The sequence below is a fragment of the Crotalus tigris genome, unplaced genomic scaffold (assembly GCF_016545835.1).
Source record: "Crotalus tigris isolate CLP2741 ecotype Arizona unplaced genomic scaffold, ASM1654583v1 scf7180000024379.1109085, whole genome shotgun sequence".
Taxonomy (NCBI): Eukaryota; Metazoa; Chordata; class Lepidosauria; order Squamata; family Viperidae; genus Crotalus; species Crotalus tigris.
In genome coordinates, this window is record NW_024100549.1 from 470,807 (window position 1) to 495,899 (window position 25,093).

General features: G+C 41.9%; 1 protein-coding gene across 1 annotated transcript in view; it reads right to left on the reverse strand.

Annotated features, from left to right (window-relative positions):
- MKNK2 (MAPK interacting serine/threonine kinase 2) overlaps nt 1-14,522 on the reverse strand; it is a 47,162-nt gene extending 32,640 nt beyond the window's left edge. The window contains exons 1-3 of the mRNA XM_039328512.1: nt 14,118-14,522; nt 12,191-12,366; nt 775-856 (exon numbers count right to left, since the gene is read on the reverse strand). Coding sequence (XP_039184446.1) covers nt 775-856; nt 12,191-12,238 — 130 coding nt within the window. The 5' untranslated portion in view covers nt 12,239-12,366; nt 14,118-14,522. The remainder of the gene's footprint in view (nt 1-774; nt 857-12,190; nt 12,367-14,117) is intronic.
- Nucleotides 14,523-25,093: the final 10,571 nt, after the last annotated feature.

Sequence of the window (25,093 nt, forward strand, 5' to 3'; positions counted from 1 at the left end):
CGCAGTTGTTAAGGGAATCACTGCAGGTGTTCAGTTAATAACACAGTTGTTAAGTGAATCTGGCTTCCCCCATTGACTTTGCTTCCCAGAAGGTCACAAAAGGGGGTGGTGGTCACGTGATCACGGGACACTGCAACTGTCCTAAATAGGAGCCAGTTGCCAAGCGTCTGAACTTTGATCAGCTGGTCATGGAGATATTGCAACAGTTGGAAATGTGAGAAACAGTCACAAGTCACTTTATTTCAGTGCCATTGCAATTTCGAAAGGTCACTAAACAAACTGTTCCAAGTCAAGGATTACCTGTAGCCAGATTTCAACCCATTTCCCAGGGCTCAGAAGAGACATGCTAGCTGTGAAAATACACAATGATCCAATTTCTCCTCAATGGATTAAAACAGACTCACTTTGGAATGCAAAAAACAGGAAGGAGACCCCAGTCCTTTGGGTGGCCCTACGAATTTGATAAATGCATACATTCATTCCTAACTAGCCTTCATCCCAGGCCTGGCATTAGACAGCTGCCAAGGCCACATCTGGCCCTTTGGCTGCCCCTATCCAACCTACATGGGTTGCTTTTATTTTAAAGGCGACTGCTATTTCCCTCCCCAATTTACCTACGTTTGCATCGGCATGCCTACACACCTTCACAGCCCAACTAGTTCAGCCCTTCACAACAGTCCCCAGTTTCTCACATGGTCCCCTGGAAAAATTAACTGCCCACCTCTGCTTCACCCTGTCCCTCCCACTGGTTTTTCAAAGGCAAACGGAGCTCACCGGGCCGAGAAGAACATTCAAAATTGAAGACAGATTCCAGGTGAGTGGACCGAGAGAATTCCAGGTCGAAAGGATTCTGGCCCTGGTGAAATGGAAAGAAAGAAAAGAAAAGGGTGATATAAAAGTTTTTTTAAAAATCTGTTGAAATAGTGTTAGAAGAGCAGGCAATCTCCCTACAGGATTTTCTTTCCAAAGCCAGATGGATCACAACCAAATCCAGTTGCTGGAAAAAGGCAAACGTAACTGCTGTCAGTTCCAGTTATGGTTTTTCAACGCTGTCAAGAGATGCTCTCTTGACAATTCTGGCTATCATTCATTCATTCATTCTAACAAGCATGCATAGGCCAAGTGGGTATCATGCATATTTGAATCATTTCACTGCAGGAGGAAGAGAATACTTTCATTTTTCCTGTAAATCCTTTTGCATATTTTTCGGTTTATGATTTTAATGTCGCCTAGTGGAGACCTCTCTAGTGGGACGCTACAAAGGGGGGAGAACCTGTTCCATGGTGGGATCCCATTTATCCCAGGGAGGCTCAATCGATAAACCAGTGAGCATCAGTTTGGTGACAAGTGAAGACTTTTCCTATTTTCCTAGGCTTTTTAATTGGCTTTCAATAGTATTTTAATCAATTTTTTCTACAACTGATGTGTTGCTGGACTAGTTTATACAGGTAGTCCTTGACTTACAATCACAATGGGGCCCAAAATCTCCACTGCTAAGCAAGGGAGTTGTTAACTGAGTTGTATCCCATTTTACAACCACAGTTGTTAAGCAAATCACTGCAATTGTTAAATGAGTCATGAGATCGTTATGTGGATCTGACTTTCCCCCACTGACTTTGCTTGTCAGAAGCCAGCTGGGAAGGTTACCAATGGTGCTCAGATGACCCTGGGAACAAATGTCATAAACAGAGGCCAGTTGCCATGATCAAGTGCCTTGATTTTGATCACATGACCATGGAGAGGCTGCTACAGTTGTAACTCTGAAAAATGGACATAAGTCACTTTTTTTCAGTGCCATTGCAACCATTTAATGGTGACCAAACAAATGGTTGTAAGTCGAGGACTATCTGTACAGTGCTTTTATTTCACATTTTTTATTTTAAGGCACATGCTTTTATTCAGATTGTATTTTTAGCGTACTTAGTCATACATGATCAACAGAGTTTGAGCTACTGGGCAGTTTAAAAGCTTCAATTAAGTAAGACACAATATTATAAAAGGACATTCTTGTAGACTAGTAACATGTTGAGAGATTGGATTGGTGTTTCTTAGATAGAAACCTTGGCATACAAACTAGGTTCAAACATGTCAGAGAAAGAAAGAAATATAATGAGAAAGGGCCATTCCCGAAAGGTGGTCACTAGGAAGAAGATGAAGCTATAGGGCAGAACAAGCCACAGGCTTGTCTAACAAGCTGGAACACCTTCCTGCCAGCTTCCCAGAACCATCCCAAAATGAGGAGGAGGTTTATTTAGAATAGCTAAGCTTCAAGGAAATCTCCCAGGTGCTTTCAAGGCCACTATCAAAAATCAGATAATTCACTTGAGGAAGGCAACTGGCTTTGTTACACCCAAAACCCAGCTTTTCCCAACTTGGCACTTTTCAGGTGTGCTGGGATTGCAAGCCTTGGAATTCCGACTTAGAATTTAGGTGGAAAACCACAGAAGAGGGAAGGCACCCCACCTACACATTCCACAGAAGCAGCTGGTAGAGTCTCTCTCCAACTTGTTTTCTTTACATGTTTATATTTATTTATGAATGTATCAAATTTATATGGCTGCTCATCACCGAAAAAGTGACTCTGGGTGGCATAAAAACAATTAACATATAATAAGAAGTCATTATTAGAATGCAACCCCCCCCCAAGATAGGGGTCTTCAAACTTGGCCCTTTTATGACTTGTGGACTTCAACTCCCAGAATTCCTCAGCCAGCATGCCAAGTTTGAAGACCCCTGCCCTAAGGCATAAAAGAGAGTAGTAAATGTTAACCCTGTACAGGTAGTCCTCGCCTTACAACGACAGAGCCAACATTTCTGTTGCTAAGTGAGACATTTGTTAAATGAGTTTGGCCCCAGTTGTTAAATGAATCATTGCAGTTATTAAGTCAGTAAAATGGTTGTTAAATGAATCTGGCTTCCCCATTAACTTTGGTTTTCAGAAGATCGTAAAAGGGATGACATGATCTTGGGACGTTGCAACTGTAATAAATATAAGTCAGTTGCCAAGCTTCCGAATTTTGAGATCACGTGACCATGGGGATGCTGCAACGGTGGTAAAGTGTGAAAAATGGTCATAAATCACTTTTTTCCAGTGACGTTGTAACTTCAAACTGTCACTAAACAAACTGTTGTAAGTCGAGGACTACTTGCAATGGAGCCACCGGGAGATCTTACTGGTCCTCTGAAGCCCCCAAACGTGACATGCCAAGTCTTGAGGGACTTCAGGAATACTTGAATTAATACAGTTGAAATAATTTATTCAACCGGTAGATTTGTATCCTGCCACATAAGACCTCAAGGTCGTCTCTATTACAATGTTTGCCAACATTGGCCACGATGATGTGTGGACTTCAGCTGCCAGAATTCCCCAGCCAGACTTCTGGGAGTTGAAGTCCACATAGCTTCAAGTTTAAGTTTGAAAAACATTGAAACTGCTTCAGCACACTAGTATCATTTCTGAGGGCAACAAGGAAAAAATCAGTTTTGCCTAGCTGCATTTTTACATGGAAGGATTTTTATTTCAAATAACCCTTATCAGCATTTCCAAAAGGAAAAAGAGCCTAATTATGAGAAAGTAATAGACTATATTGCTGGAATTGGTTATGTCTAGTTTAATGAAAAGAATGACTAGGATTGACATGATGTGTTCCAGTATCTCAGGGGTTGCCACAAAGAAGAGGGAGTCAAGCTATTCTCCAAAGCGCCTGGAGGGCAGGACAAGAAGCAAAAGATGGAAACTAGTAAAAGAAAGAAGCAACCTAGAACTAAGGAGAAATCTCTCTCTCTCTCTCTCTCTCTCTCTCTCTCTCTCTCTCTCTCTCTCTCTCTCTCTCTCTCGTCTTTTCTTTTTTCTTTGTTTTTCTTTTGTGTCTTTTTTTACTTACTTTTTAAGACATGAAAATAGATTTAAATACTTTAAGGTAATTAACCTTGGGAAAATTTTAACCAGGTAAGAATGCTTTGAACATTGTAGGGAAAATAAATTTAAATTTCCTGACAGTAGAACAATTAATCAGTGGAACAACCTGCCTCCAGAAGTTGTGAATGCTCCAACACTGGAAGTTTTATTTAAGAGACTGGACAGACAACAGGGGGTTGGACTAGAAGACCTCCAAGGTCCCTTCCAACTTTATTATTGTTGTTGTTGTTGTTAATGTGACCATGCAAGAAACCCTAAAACTTTTAGAGGATAGTATTTTATATTATTTTATTACATGTCTAGTATGTGGAATTTGACAACTGGACAACTTAAACTGATTCTCCAGGCCCTTATTATAAGTAACAAGCTGATATTACAACATTGGAAAGATAAATGTATGAATAAAATCATTTAAGGAAATATGGGATTCATTCATTTTTATTCATTTATACAATAAAAACATACGCATTTGAATTTTTATGTTTGATAATTGTATATAGAATTGTAACAACACATTGTTCTCTGTATCTTGTTTTTGCTTTATTTTTTCAGCACTTGTATATTTTTTGACAATGTATATATTTTGGTGTTTTGTTTTTTGCTTATTATTTTAAAAGCAAAAAATTAATAAACAGATAGTCCTCAACTTTCAACCACAATTGAGCCCAAAATTTATGTTGTTAAGTGAGACATTTGTTACGTGGATTTTGCCCCAATTTACGACCACTCTTGCTACAATTATCAAGTGAATCACTGCAGTTTAGTTAGTAACACGGTTGTTAAGCGAACCTGGTTTCCCCACTGACTTTACTTGTCTGAAGATCACAAAAGATCACATGACATTGGGACATTACAACCGCCATAAATATGAACCAGTTGCCAAGCATCTGAATTTTGATCACGTGACCATGAGGTGCTTCAATGGTCGTGTGAAAATGGTCATCAGTGTGAAAAATGATCATATAAGTCATTTTTTCAGTACCGTTGTAACTTTGAATGGTCACTAAACAAACAGTTGTAAGTCGAGGACTACCTGTTTTAAAAAGAATTGTACTCCAATCATATATAAACAGGAGCAAACATCTCATTAATTTTGTCAATAAAAGGGACTCCTTGAGTGCCCCAAACAATTCTGTAAATCACACAATCATCTCTTCATTATTGCCTCTAATACAGCTAAGAATTAATAAGAGCTGACAGGAGAACTAGCCACCACAATTTAAGAGCCTTTCATATATTGTTGCCCAATGTCCACACAAAGCTGGAAAAGGACACACTAACCTTATCCCAATCTGATTGAAAAATCTATATAAAAAGTTGTGGAAGTGCGTAAGAACAAGTATGGCACTGCCAGTTCAGTAAGATTTCCTGTCAATAAATAAACGTTATTGACTCATAACCTACATACAAACATTCTTACAAAATCTGCTGAGGTGAGGCAGAACTGTGCAGAAAAAATAAATAAAAACTCAACGAACTAATAAGTTTGTTGATGAGGACACCAACCCAGACTTAGCAGTATCAGATAGTCAGGACACACTTGGGAACTATTGCTTCACTATCTAGAAATTTCATATGTGCTTTCACAGGCCAACGTGCACGCACACACACACATGAGAGAGAGAGAGAGAGAGAGAGAGAGAGAGAGAGAAAGAGAGAGAGAGATCTGCATGAGCACCACTAAGCCAGGAGAAAAAGCTGACCAGAACAGTCCACAAATCCCATAATGCTTTGCTTTGGGATTAAAATAATTATTACAGAAGATAAAATAGAAACCAAAACAGTACCAGGAAGGGAACTGTTTAGAAGGCCTGGGTGTATTAAAATATAAAATTAGAAAAAGCTCTTGCCATGTCTTATGGGAGAAGCAGGAGACAATCTTGGCATTAGGGAGAAGCAAGATTCAGAAGTAAACAAGGCATCTAAGCTGGGGCCAGGGATGTGATATACAGCACATTGTGTTCTTGGGCAATCCCCATGCAAAATTACATGTCACAATTGCAGTCCTGGCTTGATCGCTTCTTACCGCTTTTTAATCCAGTCCGCACAACTGCTCTAAAGCTGGGGCAGCCAACCTTAGCAACTTTTAAGACTTGTGGACTTCAAGTCCCAGAATTCCCCAGCCACCATAAAGGTTGGCTGCCCCTGCTTTAAATGTTGATAGCTTCAGCCATCAAACTGCAATTGTGAGGTTCTGCTTAGCCTCCTGGCATAGCCTCAGACACCACTTGGGACTTTCTTCTGCTTTTTTTTTTTTTTAAAGACCTAGTAAAGTTTCTCCTATTTCAAGTCCTGCTACCCTCTGGTGGTCCCACGTGTCCAGAAAATATTTCTGGGTGGTTGTTTTTTCTCCTTTCCTAGCATCCGCTTTCTCCTGCAGAAAAAGCTAGGCCCAACATTGCAGAATGCAAAGGGAGCTTACATAACATATTGGCTCCACCTACCCACCCACCCCTTCCAGGGCCTCGCTGGCATCCAAACCACAAGGTACAACAGAAGTTATATCAACACAAGTAGCTTTTTTTAAAAAAAGTGTGGATACCCACAGGGAGGCAAACAGCAGTACCAGGACACACACAAACGTAAGCACGTCCATTCATTTGGGACCTCCCAGCCCCCCACCCCTCCCAGTCTTTTCCTTCCAGCTGCTCTCCACCACAACGCACTCATAAACCCAGAACTTTACAACCACACTGCTGTTTGGTTCCACGCCAGGAAGCTGTGCTATTTAAACAAAAACAGAAAACGACTGCACCCGACAGGAATTTTGCAGCAAAATTCCCCCACCCCTGAAAACACACAGACGCACACATACACCACAACCAATGCACCAAAGTATCTACCTTGATTGGCTCTTTAAAAAAAAAAAAACTAGTGCTAAATTAAGGTTAGGCAGTAAAAACAGGTTGGTAATACCCATAAGGCAACTGGAGCAATTATAAATCTGATGGAAAAACACCAGCAAGAAATTCAAGTTACTGCCCAAAATGTTCAGTGCAGCCAACCCAAACCAAATTCCGTGATCAAATTCAGAGTCCAGAGTGAAGGGAATGGGTATTATATAATGCAGATTTAATTTGCAAAAAAAGACATCAGGAGAACAAGCCACTGATTCAGCAAAGACTTTGGAGAAGGAGGAGGGAAAATGCAAACAGACTGTGTTCATGAATACCCCTAATTTGCAAGGAAGAAAAAACCAGAAGATTTGGTTCTTCCAGAATCAGGATTCCAATTCTGAATTAATTTTCTGCCTCTGTGGCATGAAGCAATTTGCTCTTTTTGTGGACTAACTGGGGATATGAAAATAAATATTCATTGTACCCTTTTTCCTAGACATTATAGTTAACTCTGCAACACCTGCCCCTTTTTATTATCTTGCTAGATAGGCTAAAATTGATTGAAACCTTAAAATAATGCAAAGGGTTTGAACCTGGATCTCAAGGGTGAAATGACAAAGACAACATTGTTTCCTTTAACAGGAGTATTAGTGTCCTATATTATCTATTTATTTATTTGCTGAAAGGCCATGGACCAAAAGAGGGGGAAATGTATTTGAATTCAGGTCTGGAGTGTGTTACTTTCTCATTTTGACTGGGAGCAAGGATGACAAATTCTCATTCAACTATAATATTCCCAGGACGTCAACCTTACGTAAGCCCTGGCTAGGTCAGCATGGTTTCTACTGGCTGAAAAAGCCACAGCAGCTGAGTTTTACTACATCAGTGGTTCTCAACCTATGGGTCGGGACCTCATTTGGGGTCGAACAACCATTTCACAAGGGTTGCCAAACAACGCAGTCCGCCATTTCCCCCCCCCCCTTTTCCTTAGCTGTGCTACTCCCTTTTATTCTATTGGCTTCTGAAAATCAATAGAATAAGACTCTCTTGAATAGAGTCTAATTCTATTGGCTTTCAAAAGCCAATAGGAATTGTCCAGGCTGTCTCTACCCTGCTGAGCCCGCCAAAAGTCCCATTCTGCAAACGGTGCTGCACCAGTTGAGTAGTCCTCGACTTACGACCGGTTGAGTAGTCCTCAACTTACGACCGGTGGGGGTCGCGGCATTAAAAAGGTTGAGAACCACTGTACTACACGCTTAGCTAGGACCCAACAAACTTAGTTCACTTTAACTGTTCCCTGTCTCTCAAATCTCTCTGTAGACTACCTCACAAAGTTGCAAGAGTAAAAGGCAGTCTTCATGGAATAAACTACAAAAGAGAGCATTTCTTGTCAAAATTCACAAGCCCTCCCTAAGCAAGGGAGTTTGAACCCTAACTAGCGGGAGTTTAAGCTAAACTAGGATCTTCAAACTTAATGCCAGAGCATAACTGCTTAATTACTTAATAAGTACCAACAAAATCTAAAATGGCCTATTCAATGAAACCTTAATCTAAGACAGGATTTGTCCATCTTAGCAATTTTTAACATGTGTGGACTTCAACTCTCAGAATTCCCTGGCCCGAATTCTGGGAATTGAAGTCCACGCATCTTAAAGTTGTCAAGGTTGAAAAATTCTGGTCTAAGAGGAAGCAGGTTGTCTGAGTATCCATAAAACCAGCACTAGTAGTTACACTGCAAAAATCATTTGGAGAACTTGGAGAACCTGGGATGAAGGGTGACTTATCCTATTGTCACATGACAATCCTCAAATAGAATTAAATCTCTCTATATCCTCCAACTACAGTTATAATAGTAAACCAGTATACTGTATATATTGCATAGTACATACAGTAAACCAGGATGGTCTGTTACTACATGCCTACAATCAAAGGAGCATTATCTGGACTCTAGGAAGGTTTGTGCAAATTTCAAAGGCTACCTCCATGCTCAATTCTTGACAGTCATCTATTGTTCAGAAGTGCCCCATCAGGCCTAGCAACCTGATATTGAAATCACACACATAAAAAAACCCACAGGTGGGAGCTATTTTAACCTGTGTGCCAGCTTGCAAACAAATATCCCATAGAATAGAACAGAATAGAATTCTTTATTGGCCAAGTGTGACTGGACTCACAAGGAATTTGTCTCAGGTGCATAAGCTCTCAGTGTACCTACAAGCAACAAGTGATAAATCATGATCATAAAATACAATAATCATAAATCTTAAGATACAACACTCAGTGATACAAAGAGAAAAGGCATTCCAAGTACAATTATGCACCTTCTAGTTCAGCTTGTGTGATGAAGACAAGCAATTAACCAGCTTTCAAGGAGGGCAAACCCAACTTAAGCCACAGAAGCTTCTATTAAAAAGTAAAGACCGGCTGAACTGCCCTATATCAGTGCCCAACAGTGCCAGCCTGCACATGCTGCCAACATCCCATAATTAGGAGCAGCCATCAGCCAGCAAAAGATGAACATGGACTGACAGGAAAGAGGAGAATTCCTCATAGGCTGAACCCTGTGCTTTGAGCAGAGTGCTGACTGTCATCCCTGCAGGGTAGAATTCATAAGCAGGACTGGCTGGGAGGCTCTCTCAGGCTCAGCTACTCCACCTGCACAATGGGAACAAGGCAGCTAGCAGCAAATTGGAAGAGACAGGCCGGCAAGCCCACAACTGCACTGTTGCAATTTCTGTTCTCCAAAGGCCACCAGGCACAAAACTATGCACATCACACCTATAAATAACTTGAATTTCTACCTGGCAGTATAGGAGCACAGAATAAATGAATAAATGCTAATTATTTTCACACAAGGCTTCCATTACTTTACTGACTTATTTTGCTAGACATACCCCTCTTTCGTAGGCCCACAAGAAGGGGCCTTCAATCTGCATTCTTCAAACCCTATTGGTGTTTTTCAGCTACCCACATAGCATTACTATATCCCCAAATCTTCAGGCATGTTTGGACATGTCAGCAATAAGCTTTCTTTACATCACTCAAAAGAACTAGAAGCTTATTTTTACATTTTGGGGGGGGGGCGCAAACAGAATTTCAAACCACAGTTACTCCAATGAAGAAAGAGAGATAAGGGACTCTTTGTAAAATGAATCAAAAATTGGAGTTTGAACAATTGCAAATTATAATTTTTTAAAAAAACAGGTGAGCTTGCTGGCATTACAAACATGCCTCTTGGGTCTCTACAAAGTCAGAGGTTGCAATAGCCACATTAGGGCTAAAACTGCAAATCACACTTAGAGTTAATCACTTAGTCAAGCGTTCTCTTTAAAATCCTGGCTTGGATAATTTGCAATTGTTCAAACTCCCAATTTTTGATTCATTTTACAAAGAGTCCCTTACCTCTTTCTTGAGTCCAGAAAAGGCACACTGAAACCCACTGCTATGGGATTGAACTGATTTTGCAGCCAAAATTATAATCTCTAAACACACATCATGTTGAGAGCACATGTTATAAACATTGTACTGTAACTGTTCATGTGGCAAATTAAGCCAGAGTTGATTAACTGCACTGTACTAAGTACACATGGCTAAAATCACATTTATTAACCCACACACCAGGGTTTACAAAGCTCGCTGTGTTGGTAACACAACAGCATAATTACCGATAAACAAACCACACCATGTCTTAGCTGAATGTGTGAATCCAACCTGCAATGTCCCAAACATACGTTTTTCTTCTTCTAATTCAACACCTACAGAAGCCTTTATTGTATTTTGCTTTAAAATCTGCCATTTGCTTTCTCAACATTGTTGTTCCTTAACTTTCTCTATTCCTGCCCCTCCCCACAAACTTATTTCTTATTAAAATAAAATATATACTTGGAAGTCAGGGCTCACTGGATTCACAAAGTAACAGCTTTTGATACAGCAAATTGAACTGGGGTTTGGAAACCAAGATTCATAGCACAGAACTTGTCTTATACATGGCTAAGCAAATTGGAATCAGTCTAATGTTCTTAAACAACAGTGCCATTCTAAACTGCAACAATCATTTGATATATACCAAACCTGACCACAGGAAATTCTGAACATCAATGTCTAAGATAGCATTGGAAGATTACAAATTGGGATAGACCTGTATTTTTGAATATTGGCAGTTTGAAAATGTATGGATTTCAACTCTCAGAATTCCCCAGCCAACATGGGAGTCCAGGTTCACAAATCTTTAAGCTGCCAAGATTGAGAAATATGGGATAGATTGTGCTATGTAAATAATATACTGTATCATTTTTCGCACCAGTTATTTGCGAAGTATTGGCAAGAACAAGAATAGGTAAGAAGGTAAATGGTGGTGTAATAGGGATTTAATGATTCATATCCATGATCTGATTTTACAATGAGCATGTAACACAGAGACTATAGGTAGTCCTTGACTTACAACAGTTCATTTAGTGACTGTTCAAAGTTACAACAGCACTGAAAAAAATGATTTATGATCATTTTTCACTTATGACCCTTCCAGCATCCCCATGGTCACATGATCAAAATTCAGATGCTTGGCAACTGATTCCTATTTACAAAGGCTGCAGTGTTCCAGGTTCATGTGATCCACTTTTGCAACCTTCTGACAAGCAAAGTCAATGGGGAAGCCAGATTCACTTAACTACTGTTACCAACTTAACAACTGCAGTGATTCACTTAACTGTGGCAAGAAAAGTTGTAAAATAGGGCAAAACTCACTTAACAAATTAGCAACATAAATCTGGGGCTCAGTTGTGGTCATAAGTCAAGGACTATCTGTATTTGGGAACCCTGACCGTTCCATTTCTTCCCTAGGAATCTAAGTGCCACATTCCCAAATTCAGTACCACTTGAAATATGAAGTGACAAAACAAAAACTCCTTTCTACAAAACCAAGAAACCTTGAGTACCAACAACACTGAACAGGGAAGGTGTCCATTAAATGTATTTTACAAAAAATTACAATGTCCCAATGGAAACAGAGCCTATTCAGTAGTTACAAAATATGCTACAACAGGATGGAGAACATCAAGAAATTTGGAGAAACGGATCACTTGCAACATTTTGCAGAAACACCTGTAAACTTCTACCTGTTGTAAATATTTTAGGAAGTTATTATGTATTCCCAAGGGACAGAAACCTCACTTCTTCAGAGATTAACTCTTTGGTGTGACTCAGAAACTTGCAAGCACAACCAACCAAAGTGTAGTTTCTTCCCCACTTCCTCTTTTATTGACAACAGCCTTTCTCTCCCTGCAATTCAGAACTCGGCTGCCATTTGCTAGAGAGAAACTTAAACCCCATGGGTCATTTTTACAACCAAAAGCAAAGTAGCAAAGATTTAAAACAAAAGGAATTCATCTGATTTTATATGTTTTTTTTTAAAAAAATGAAAGAGTCACAACTGTACCTTAAAAGAACGATGGAAGCCTTTAAGCTCAGTTTTCTTCTGCACCATCTTGAGATTTTAAAAATGCAGGAATATTCCAAATAAGAGAATGGGAGAAAAATAGTAAAAGTAACAAGGAAGGGAGGAGAGAGAAAAAAAATTTGGATGAAGCTTGTCCCGATTGGTTGAAAAAGACCCTGGAAGAGAGTAGGGGAAAAACAATAAGACAAATGTCAGGATTCATAGAACAATTTTTGGCTGGATTAAACAGCTGCTAAAAAAATGATCAGGCTAACCAAAACATGACAGTGAAACATATCAAGTCTATAAACACACAGAGGACAAAGAAGAGCTAGAAAGAGACCCAGAAAAAAATGATTTCTTCCCTCCAAGAAAGTAAATTCTGCCCTCCCCCCCAACAAACACACAGACACACACACTGCTCTTTTTTATGGGGGAGAGTTACAATGGAAGCTACACAGATGTTTCCTAATGTGCATAGCTAAGAGGCACTTTACTCTGCAAAAAAACCATCCTTTTAAAATGACCTTTTAGGGGGCAACATACTGAAAATATATTCTTCACAACATAATGGGAGGCATTCAAATCCCCCACCTCAAAAACAATTTTCCTCTGATTTGTTGGACCCAGGGACCTTTTTTTTTTTTTAACAGAGGAAAGTAGATGGAAGGGGGTGTGAGTAGATTGCAGTAGGTTTGTATTCCTTTGTGTAGCAATGCACCCAATGGGAGATATATTTTTCTGGGTTCCTTTTTAGTAGATCTGCAGTGTTATGTACGGTATTATTCGAGCAAATTTAGACGGCAGGGGCTGGAAGAGAGGGTCATCCTAAAAGAAGGGGGCGTGTACAATATACACACCTCTTTTTTAATTTACAAAATGACCGTCGGAAAATACATCCACCGATTTTGTAAAATAATTACTTTTTTTTAAAAAAAGACAAATATCCCAAAGCCTATATAGGAGTACATACGGACACATATGTAGCATAATCAGGAAAGGGAGAAATCCGTACATTTTCGGAGGGAGGGGTAGTCTCAAGTCTAGAAAACCAAACCAACTGCTCCAACCCCCCCCCCTTCTGCATCAGCAATAGGGCGATCTCTTGGCGGTAGACGCATAATCCCCGATTTCCATTGGGAGTGGGCTTTTTTGCAATAATGCATTTTTTTTTAAATCCAAGTATTCTCCCCCATCTCTTCCTCCGCGCATACATCCTACCGTAGATGAAAGGGGGCGTGATCACTCTCATTTTCTATTATATACTTAAGTGAAAGGGGGGAATACCCGGCATGATATCGAGAATTAGAGGTGGGGGGGCCACTTACGCTCCCCCAAATCTCAGGCTCGTAAGAAAATCAATCTCTAGCTATGAATTTCGCCTAAGAAGATGGGATGCGAGACAGAAAGCAAGGGAGCCTCCAGCCCCGTCCTTTGCAAAGACCTTCATTATTCCCCCAGGAAATGATGGGGGGTGGTAGTGGAGAGAACCTCCTCAGTGCTAAATAATCGGGGAGGGGGCACGAAGCTGTTTCCCCAGCCTGCCTCCATTCCACACAGCAAGCTCCCTTGCAGGACTCAAACGCACCGAGAAATCCAGTTCTTTTTATTTCTTTGCAACGCTACGAAATTTGCAACCGCATAAAAGGAGGGGGGAAGAGTTGCGAGAGCGGGAGGTTGAGTTGAGGTTTTTTTTTTTTTTTTGGAAGGGGGGGGAACCCATTCTCGCCGTCTCGCCCTCCCCCATTTCCGTGCAAGAATATCTTCGGAATGCAGCTTTTTTTTTTTTTAAAGGAAAGCCGCGCAGTTGCTTTTGCAAAAACCAGGGCAGCGTTGCAAGAATGAGGTCGGCAGATGCAAAATTTTAGCCAGCCGTCTCTCGCCCCCCTTCGCGCCCGCCTCACCCCCCCCCGTCCGGCTTGCCTACCGAGCTCGGGCCCCGCAGCGCTGGCGCCACTGCTGATGGAAAGGCACCCAGCCCGCCTCTGGCGGCTCGAAGACACGGAAAGGGAGGTTCCGCGGCGGGGGCGCCTCGAGCTCGGCTTATATAGGCAGCGGCGGGGAGGGCCGCTTGCATCAGCTGAGCCGCCGCTCGCCTATTCAGCCAAGCCAGGCAGCGAGGCGGAGCCGACCGCGGAACCCGTGCAACGCCTCCGCTTCTCCTCCTCCGGGAGAAAAGCCAGCCAGAGACAAAGGACTTCCGAGCATGTGCAGAGTGGCTTCGCCCCAGCCTGCGCATCTCCCCCAGCGCAGAGAAAGAGAGTCGCGTCAAATAAAGCCGATTAACTTTCAAGCAGGCGCAGAGCGTTTCTTTGATTGCCCGACTTTCCCGTTCACTCAAATAAGCGGGGTGTATAGAGTAGTTCTCGAGCATGTGTAGAGCGTTTCTGTCCTTGTCATAACTACCGCCTTTTTCTGCAGAAAGGGAAGGGGGAAAAAGGGGGTGGGAGACAACGAGAAACTGTTACAATTTGTTTGCCAAGATAAACACGCTCCCTTCCTTTACACACGCACCCTGCTTTCGCGGTCTGTTCACGTGTAGCGTCTCTGCCGCCTTCACACGACGCATAAAGCCCTGGAACGTTTTGCCGCGGCTTGTGGAATTGCCAACGCTTGGTTGGGATTTGCGCCAAGAGGCAAAGCCCGGTCCTATTTAGCATGGATTGGCCTTTTGCAAAGAAAACTAATGTCCCATTACAGTATATATTGTTTTATCTGAAAGGGGCAGCTTTGATTTCCGTCGGAATAATTTATTATTTGAAGCAGAACGGGCGTCTTACACGCGTTCAGAATATACCAAGGACAAACGAGACTATCATTTTTCCTAATTTCCTTTTTCTGCAAAGACAGCCGTCCAGCACGAGCTTCTTCCAGGGGGATCACAAGGCTGACTTTAAGACGAGAGGCAAAAGTCTTTTCTCTGGGCGCTTTCGCACGAAAATGCTGGACGTGCTTAACGCAATGGGGGTTTACTCAACAATCCCGTTCCTGAATTCGTACGAAACCCTGAACTGTAAAAGTGGCAGAGGCACGGCCTGGAGGGAGCTTCCCTGCGGGTTCAGCGCGCCGTGCGAAGCAGCTTCCCCTCTGTAAACACAAACGGGCCTGTGCGTGTGCGGGCGGGCACGTAAAACCAACGCTCCCTTGCAATTAGTGGATGGTCCTGCCTTCAGGGCTGCGAAGACCGCGCATTTCCTCCCACCCGGCCTTTGAAGACTGCGAAGGGCCAATTTACACCGTGCAAATTTCACCCCCCTCGCACACACACCTTGTATTAACTCCAAATGCAAAGGCCTCCTCGCCTTCCTCCCCCACCCCCGGGCCCCTCAGGCTCCCTTCCCTTTACACAAGAGTCACGAGAATCTACCCTCACTCATTCTGGAGAGAGGATGCGTGCCCGCCGGCGAGTATGCACTAATTCACGTCTGCAACAAGAACGTAGCGATTATACGAAGGGGTCATGGCGGATAAGCAGGAATTTTAAGGAAGCCCCCCCCCGGAGCAAAGCATGGGAAAGGAGAAAATACTTCGTTCCTGTTATAAAATATGAAGGTATACAGATAGTCCTCGACTTACAGCTACAATTGAGCTCAAAATTTCTATTGCAAAGTGAGACATTCGTTAAGTGAGTTTTGCCCCATTTCCCGATTTTTCTTGCCACAGTTGTTAAGTGAATTACTGCAGTCATTAGTAACATGGTTGTTAAGTGAATCTGGCTTCCTTATTGACTTTGCTTGACAGATGGTTGCAAAAGGGGATCACATGACCCCAGGAAGCTGCAACCATCATAAATACAAGTAGGTTGCCAAGCATCTGAATTTTGATCACATGACCATGGGAAAGCTGCAACGGTTATAAGTGAAAAACTGTCATAAGTCTCTTTTTTCAGCGCTATTGTAAATTTGAACAGTCGCTGTTCTGTATTAGGAAAAGCATTGAGACGAAAGAGTTCCAATAGTCTCCTTTATTGCAACACCAACAGAACAGGTTTTAAAATGGTGCAGCCCCCTTTTATAGTCCCCCTGCATAATACCTTGCTGGCCAATCATTGCAAAGGCTGGAAACAGCCTTTCTTGTCCCGGGCATCCGCATGGTCTGCCCGGGCCAATCGCTGCAGCCTGTGCCTGCTGGCCCAGGACATAACAGTCGCTAAATGAAATGTTTGAAGTCGATGACTACCTGTATTGCATCTGAACGTGGAGGTTCCACTTCCCAGGCTAGTTAACAGCTGATGAACCAAATAATTGTATAGGCTACATATGTGTAAGGACACAATTTCATTTGGCCAGGTTCACCACAAACTAGCTTTGTTGTAATCGAGATTGCTTTGTTTACTTGGCCTGCAGTTTATAGGTCAATACAGTAGTGGTGCCTGTATCCTTAAACAACTTAATGGAGAACACAATACACAAAACTTAAACCAAAGGAACAATGTGCTAAGCAAAAATCAAAACTATTTCCCAGCATACTGGCTGGGGAATTCTGGGAGCTGAAATACAAAGTTATTGAAGTTGTAAATATTGATTGAACTGAGTCAAGGAAACTTCTGCAAGTATTCCAAAGTACTGAATCTGGTATCTTGTCTTCCTGCTTTAAATTATTGTCTGCCCCTTAATACTACAAACTGAGATCTAATTCAGAAAATTCCAGAGTAAAACACAGATTATTAAAAGAACCTCACTTCATACCTGCATGGGCACTTTACATCAAAATTCACTGTGCTGGTGATTTTTAAAAAAAAAAATGTCCTGAAAAGAAGCAAATATGCCATAGGTGTCCATCTCTGACATCTAGCCTTTCTCAAAGTTAGCTAATTTGGACAAATCAAATCAAATCAAATCAGGGCTACAAATCCATGGACCACCATTAGATGTCAGCAAATGGTCTTCAATTACTGACTTTGCTGCCATCTAGTGGAATATATGTTTGCAGTCCAGATTTGGTAAGGTAATAATGGTAATCCTACAAGGCAAGAATGAAGGTAGTCCTTGACTTATAACCATTTGTTTAATGATTCTTTGAAATTACAACATCATGGAAAAAAGTGACTTACAATGGGTCCTTGCACTTACGACCATCAGAACATTCCATGGTCATTAAATAAAATTCAGGCACTTGACAACTGGCGTTATTTACTATGGTTGCAACATTCTGGGGTGGTGTGAGCTCCATTTGTGACCTTCCAGTGCTTTTGACAAGCAAAGTCAATGGGGGAAGCTGTGTTTGCTTTAACAACCATGCGATTCACTTAACAACTGCAGTGATTTGCTTAACAACTGTGGCAAGAAAGGTTGTAAAATCAGGCAAGAGTCACTGAATAACTGACTGCCTTGCTTAGCAATGGAAATTCCGGTTCCATTTGTGGTTGTAAGTCGAGGACTAACTGTAATTATAATTCAAAACAAGAATCTCCAAGTATTAAACTTTCTCCTGATGAACTTTCTCCTGTAAGGAAAGCTAAACATTTATAGCAAAAAAAAAAGGGGGGGGGAATCCTCATTCATCCTTATGCCATCTTTAAGACAGTTTTGGGAAGGCGTTTTCTTTTTCGCATTTAACGGGAATTGAGACAGCATCTGCAGTTGTGTAAGATCGCCTTTCTCCATAATTACAGCCCAGTATCCCTTGGATCATCCCTCACAGTCTCAATCAGGCAGAGTTAAATTACAGAGAAAACGTTTCTTGATGCAACTCAACATGAGTTGCCATTCTCCATGTGCCCCCTTCCGAGTTTTCCATTTTAGTTCCTTCCGAGTTACATTTTCCCACTTTAATATATCAACTAATATTTGATGCGTTTGAACAATGAGCCTTTGGGCTATCCGTAAACCCCTTTCTTTGTCTTCTACTAATCCAAACCTTGAGCCAGCTTGATTGTGATTGGATCATCCCTCAGTCTGTCCTGAAGAGGCTGGGCTGAATTGCCTACACTTCCAGCTCTCACTCATTCACTCTCTCAATCAATTAGAATAGAGCTGGAAGAGACCTTGGAGGTCTTCTAGTCCAACCCCCTGCACAAGCAGGAGACCCTATACCATTTCATACAGTGGATGTCCAGTCTTTTCTTAAAAATCTCTAGTGATGGAGCACCCATAACTTCTGAAGGCAAGCCATTCCACTGGTTAATTGTTCTCACTGTTTGGAAGTTTCTCCTTAATTCCAGGTTGCTTCTCTCCTTGAGTAGTTTCAATCAGTCCTGCCTTCTAGTGCTTTGGAAAATAAGTCCACCCCCTCTTCTTTATGGCAGCCCCTCAAATATTGGAATACTGCTATCATGTCACCCCCTAGACCTTCTTTTCTCTAGACTAACCGTACCCAATTCCTGTTCTTCATATGTTTTTGTCTCCAAGCCTTTAATCATCTTAGTTGCTCTTCTCTGAACTTTTTCCAAAATCTCAACGTCTTTTTTGTAATGTGATGACTCACCAAGGTTTACTGATACGTGTGTGTGTGTGTGTGTGTGTGTGTGTGTGTGTGTGTGTGTTTGTCTGCAAGTCTACACTTCTATTGCATAAACATCTGGGAAATATTTGTTTATTCATTTAAATAAATACATGCACAGGCAGGAATTTCCTAAGTCCTGAACTGCAGTGCTTAAGGACACCCCATTCCTTTCATTGATCTCCCTTCTTGCAAGTTCTGCTTTCTGTTACAGGTTCTGCTTTCTGTCTTGCACAAGAGGCTTCAGCCCCTCACCCCACCCCATCTTGCCTTTCCTTCCCCCCCCCCCCAGGGAAACCAGGGACGGTTTGTTTTCTTTGCTTCTCAGCGTCATGCCTCTCTGAACACGTACCGCCTGGTTCCTGCTTCTGACATCTCATAGCTACACCTGGGCCTGTTTTCCTTACAGCTGTTCGCCCAGCCGCTGGTCTCTCTGATCCTTTTCCTGGGGGAGCAGGACAGGACCTCAAGTAGAGGAGGAAAGGGAGCAAAAATGGTGTCCCCACAGAATCTGAAAGACCCACCTGGAAAGTAACATGCTGTTCCGAAGCAAAGTCTTTCAAAAAAACAACCTGTGCTCGATTAGAAAACAAAAGTTGTGGGGAAATTCTATAATCACAGTTTGGAAAGTGGATTCACTTTCTTTCTGTTTACAAAAGGAGGCTATGAGATTTGTTGGGTAGTCCTTTTTTTTTTGACTGCCACTGAACCCAAAAAATTTCTACTACTAAGCAAGACAGTTGTTAAGTGAGTTTTACTCCATTTTACAACCTTTCTTGCCATAGTTGTGAAGTGAATCGCCGCAGTTGTTAAATTAGTAACACGTAAATTAGTAATAGGGTTGTGAAGCGAAACTGGCTTTCCCATTGACTTTGCTTGTCAGGTCACAAAAGGGGATCATGTGACCCTGGGACACTGCAACCGTCATAAATATGAGTCAGTTGCCAAATGTCCGAATTTTGATCATGTGACTGGGGGGGATGTGACAACGGTTGGAAGTGTGAAAAACAGTCACAAGTCACTTTTTCCCCAGTGCTATTGTAACTTTGAACAGTCAGTAAGCGAACGGTTGTAAGTCAAGGACTGCCTATAGTCAAAACAGAACCACTTGAAATACGTTTAGGGGAAAATGTGAGGTTTGCAGAAGAAACTCGCCAACACTGAGAAAAAAGTCAGAAGAACAGGCCAAATCTTTCACGGTTTTGAGGATGCCACAGAATGGATGTCCAGGTTGATGTGTCCACACTGGAGGGTCTGGTCGAGAGAGAATGCTTCAGATGCGACCTCCAAGGACATTGGAAAGTTAGGACCTGGGGAGCCCCATTTTCTGCAAAAGCTTGTCCCTAAAGATGTGCTCCTTCCTTTATGACCTTCAGAAAAAGCAACAGATCTCTTTCAAAGGGTCTTTTGTAATTGGACAGATGGAAATGTTGTCAGCGTGCAGATATTCTAAATGCTATCCAAGGCTCTTTGATATGGCAGCCAGTGGACCAATAACCCCTGGGACCACTAAAATCTTTTATTTTATTGTTGGCATTATCCCTCAAATATACTTCTCTTTCCAAATAGAGATAGCTGCATTGTTGCAGCTGATGGGTTTGCTATGTAAATATTTGAAACTCAGAGATTATTTTCTGTGACTTAGAAGAGTTTATGCAGAACTAAATGAAAATTTGTGGCTATTTGAGATGACTCCAAGACACATAAATATGAGCCAGTTGCCGAGTGTCTAAATTTTGGTCACGTGACCATAGGAATGCTGCAATGGTTGTGTGGAAAAATAGTCATGTCATTTTTTTCGGTGCCATTGTAACTCTGAATGGTCACTAAATGAACTCTTGTAAGTCAAGGACCACCTGTATAGTAAAAATCATTTCTAGGTAGAAAGTGAAATTGCCTCCCTTCAAATAGTGTTCCATGTCAGAAGTAGCCTGGAAAAAAGTGAGAACGGCAAGGCCATCTACAATATAACTAAGCATTGTTTTTTCCTGGATGAAGTAATTAGGAAAAAAGCAGGAAGAATTGAATTCAAATCCTCAGCTTTGACTCTCGTTGATCTCAGTGCCTTGCACTCTCTCTTAATTAAGCCTACCTCACAAGGTTGTGCGATGCGAGATTGATAAGAAGGATGTCATTGTGAACACCCCTGCCCAAATTCCTTAGAGCAGACATGTCAAACTTGCGACATTACGTGATGTCACGCAACGTATCGGAGCTTTTTCACCATTGCTGGCAATGGGGTGGGCACGGCTCCAGTATGATGAAACCAGGCCGCGGGCTGGCAGTTTGACACCCTTGCCTTAGAGGAAGGGGCTGGGACAATGAAATAATATACAGGTAGTTCTTGACTCGCAACCACAATGGGGCCAGAGTTTCGGTTGCTAAGTAAAGCAGTTGTTAAGTGAGTTAGGCCCAATTTTACAACCTCTTGCCCCAGTTGTTACGCGAATCAATACAGTTGTTAAGTGATTCATGCAGTTGCTAAGCAAATCTGCGTTCCCCCCTAGACTTTGTCAGAAGCCAGTGGGATGATCGCATGATCCTGGGACACTGCAAACAAGTTTACAAATTTTGATCATATGACTGTGGGGATGGTGCAATGCTTGTAAATGCAAGGACCAGTCATAAGTCGCTTTTTTTTAGTGCCGTTGTAACCTCAAACAATCCCTAAATGAATGGCTGTAAGTCTAGGACTAGGGCAGGGGTAGGCAACCTTGGCTCTTTTTATGACTCATGGACCAACTCCCAGAATTCCTGAGCCAGCATGGCTCAGCTTGGAAACCTCTACCTTTCCCCTCAGCATGGCTGGCCCAGGAATTCTGGGAGTTGAAGGCCACGAGTCATAGAAGAGCCAAGGTTGCCTGGGTTTACCCCTGGACTAGGGGTAAACCCAGCAGGGGCTCATTCAGAAAAGCAATAGGTAATCTCAGAAGTGTCTCTTTGGCTCACACAAACCTATCATCGATTTCTCATGCCACGTGCAATTTGGGAACCAGTATTTGTGAAATAAGATTATGGATTGGAGAGAACAAGGTCAGTTGGCAGCACTTCCCAGACACAGGTGTTGTACCTAAGAACTCACAAAGCAGTGGCAGGAAACCACCTTTAGCTTGATTGCTGGCTTAATTGCTGTCGCTCAAACATAATCTTCCCAGTATGTGAGGCATGTTATGTGTGCATGGGTTTGCCAGAGTCCTGAGCAAGTTCTTCCTGTCTGCAGGTCCCATTCCCTGGTGATAAAATTATATGTCATGGTTCTTGCTGTTCTTATTAAATTATTTTGAGCATTCAGTGAAATGCTGTAAATGACACAATGGCAATGTCTTGTCCCAAATGGGCAACAATCTACTTAAGATGAAATAACAATAACAAGCATTCATGTCTGTATTTATTTCTATTTTCCTGTTGGTTTGTCTCCTGCCTTTATTACTTTTTACAAGCAACCCAAAGCAGCAAATATATAATGATGATGATGATGATGATGATGATGATGATGATAATAATAATAATAGCAATAATAATAATAAAGTTGGAAGGGACCTTGGAGGTTATCTAGTCCAACCCCCTGCTCAGGCAGGAAACCCTATACCATTTCGGACAAATGGCTGTCCAGTCTCTTCTTAAAAACATCCAGTGTTGGAGCATTCACCGCTTCTGGAGGCAGGTTCTTCCACTGGTTAATTGTTCTAACTGTCAGGAAGTTTCTCCTTAGTTCTAGGTTGCTTCTCTCCTTAATATTCAACACAGCTTCTTCCTCCTATTTTCCCCACAACAACTCTATGAGGTGGTTTGGACTAAACAAGAATGACTGGCCCAAAGTCACCAACCATCTTTAATGCCTAAGGTAGGACTTGAACTTGTGGTCTCCTGCTTTCTAGCCTGGTGCCTATTACGCTAGTACCAGTATTATAAGAGCCGTGGTGGCGCAGGGTTTAGAATGCAGTATTGCTAACTCACTACTCACTCCAGTTCCATTCTGAGTGGCTCAAAGTCGACTCAGCCTTCCATCCTTCCATGGTCCGTAAAATGAGGACCCGGATTGTTGGGGACAATAGGCTGTAAAACAGCTTAGAGAGGGCTGTAAAGCACTGTGAAGTTGTATATAAGTCAAAATGCTATTGCTATTGTTATAGATGTATAATAATCATTGTTATTCATTATATACCAGTATTTCCAAAACCTAGCAGAATAATACAGAATAATAACTTAGTTTAGCACACAATTCAGACTTTAAATCAATGAAGAATAGAACCTTTAGCTGTACCACAATTTTAAAATCTTCCATTCCTGCATAATTGGAGGAGTGGGTGAGTAAAAAAAAAGAATATGCAAGCTGCCCTTTGTTATAAATACCCCCTGTGAAACATCCAATTCTTACAAAGACTAGAAATAAGTATCATCATCCTAAATAAAAACAGGTGGTCCTCAGCTTACAGTCATAATTGAGCCAACAATTTTGGTCGTAAGTTGTGACAACTGTATGGTGAGTTGCCGTACGACTGGACCTGTTTCTGTGACTGTGGATTCACTTAATGATTGTGCTGATATTGTAAAATATTGTAAAATAAGGTTGGTCACCCACTCTACCATCATCACAACTTATGATTGTGATGGGCAGGTTTACAACAATTGAGCCCCAAGCTTCTGTTGCTAAGTAAGACAAGCGTTAAGTGAGTTTTGCCCCATTTTACGACCTTTCTTGCCACAGTTGTTAACCGAATCACTGCAGCAGTTAGAGTGCAGTACTGCAGGCCACTTTAGCTGACTGTGTTCAGCAGGTCAGCGGTTCAAATCTCACCGGCTCAAGGTTGACTCAGCCTTCCATCCTTCCGAGGTAGGTAAAATGAGGACCCAGATTGTTGGGGGCAATGTAAATATATATATATATATATATATATATATATATATATATATATATATATATATGTCTTTGGTTGTTCGGGTTTTCTCCCGCGTAAAATTGGAAGTGTCTTGGCAACGTTTCGACGAAGTCACATTCGTCATCTTCAGGCTGGTGTTTTTAGCTTCTTGCTTTGAGCAGCAATGTGTGGTTTTAGCTGTTTCTTCCTTTTAACTGCCAGTGAGGGTATGAACTGATTGGATGGGAGCTTGGCTGTGTTCTGATTGGGTGGAGGTGTGTTCTGAATGGTTAGGGGCTTGGCTGTGCTCTGATTGGCTGGGGGAGTGTTCTGTTTGGTTGTGCTCAGGTTAGTCTGAGTTGCAGAGGGGTTTAAGATTTTGGGGTTAGGGAGTCGTTTGTCAATAAGGGCAGGTTTCCAAATGGCTGGTAGGCGGGATGATATCCTCCCGCCTACCAGCCATTTGGAAACCTGCCCTTATTGACAAACGACTCCCTAACCCCAAAATCTTAAACCCCTCTGCAACTCAGACTAACCTGAGCACAACCAAACAGAACACTCCCCCAGCCAATCAGAGCACAGCCAAGCCCCTAACCATTCAGAACACACCTCCACCCAATCAGAACACAGCCAAGCTCCCACCCAATCAGTTCATACCCCACTGGCAGTTAAAAGGAAGAAACAGCTAAAACCACACATTGCTGCTCAAAAGAAGCTGAAAACACCAGCCTGAAGATGACGAATGGACTTCGTCGAAACGTTGCCAAGACACTTCCAATTTTACGCGGGAGAAAACCCGAACAACCAAAGACCTATATACAAATACCCGCGGAAAACCTCAGAAAACAAATATATATATATATATATATATATATATATATATATATATATATATATATATATACATACATACATACATTGCTTACTGGTGTACACCGCTTAGGGAGTGCTTGCACTTAAAGCGGTATATAAGTCTCATAAATAAAATAAATAAAATAAAAAGTTGTTAAGATAGTAACAAGGGGTTGTTAGTGAACCTGGCTTCCCTGTTGACTTTGCTTATTAGAAGGTTGCAAAAGCTGATCACATGACTGTGGGACCCTGCCACCGTCATAAGTACGAACCAGTTGTTAAGCACCTGAATTCTGATCACATGACCATGGGGATGCTGCAATGGTCATAAGCGTGAAAAACGGTTGTAAGTCACTGTTTTTAGTGCCCTTGTAACTTCAAACGATCACTAAACAAATTGCTGTAAATCGAGGACTACCTGTATCCAAAGACAGCAAACAGCTTTCCAGGAGAAAAAGCAAGGTAGCAAAGCAGCTCTACAGGCAGCTGTCAATCACCTTTGGTGGCTTTCCTGTTGCTCCAGCTGCAGGAAACACCCCTTCCTTGGACCTTGGCTTCAGTTCCTTTGCCTGCCTTTCTGCAGGATAAGACAAGCCTTAAACCCTGCATACGTAAAGTGATGAGAGTTATCTGTATATACACAGAGGCAGCCCGTTCCTGAACAGCTGCCAAATATTACTTAACCAAAGGGTTTACCACAAGACAAAGCACACGAATGTCCATAATAATAACATGTAGCTTTTGCCACGGT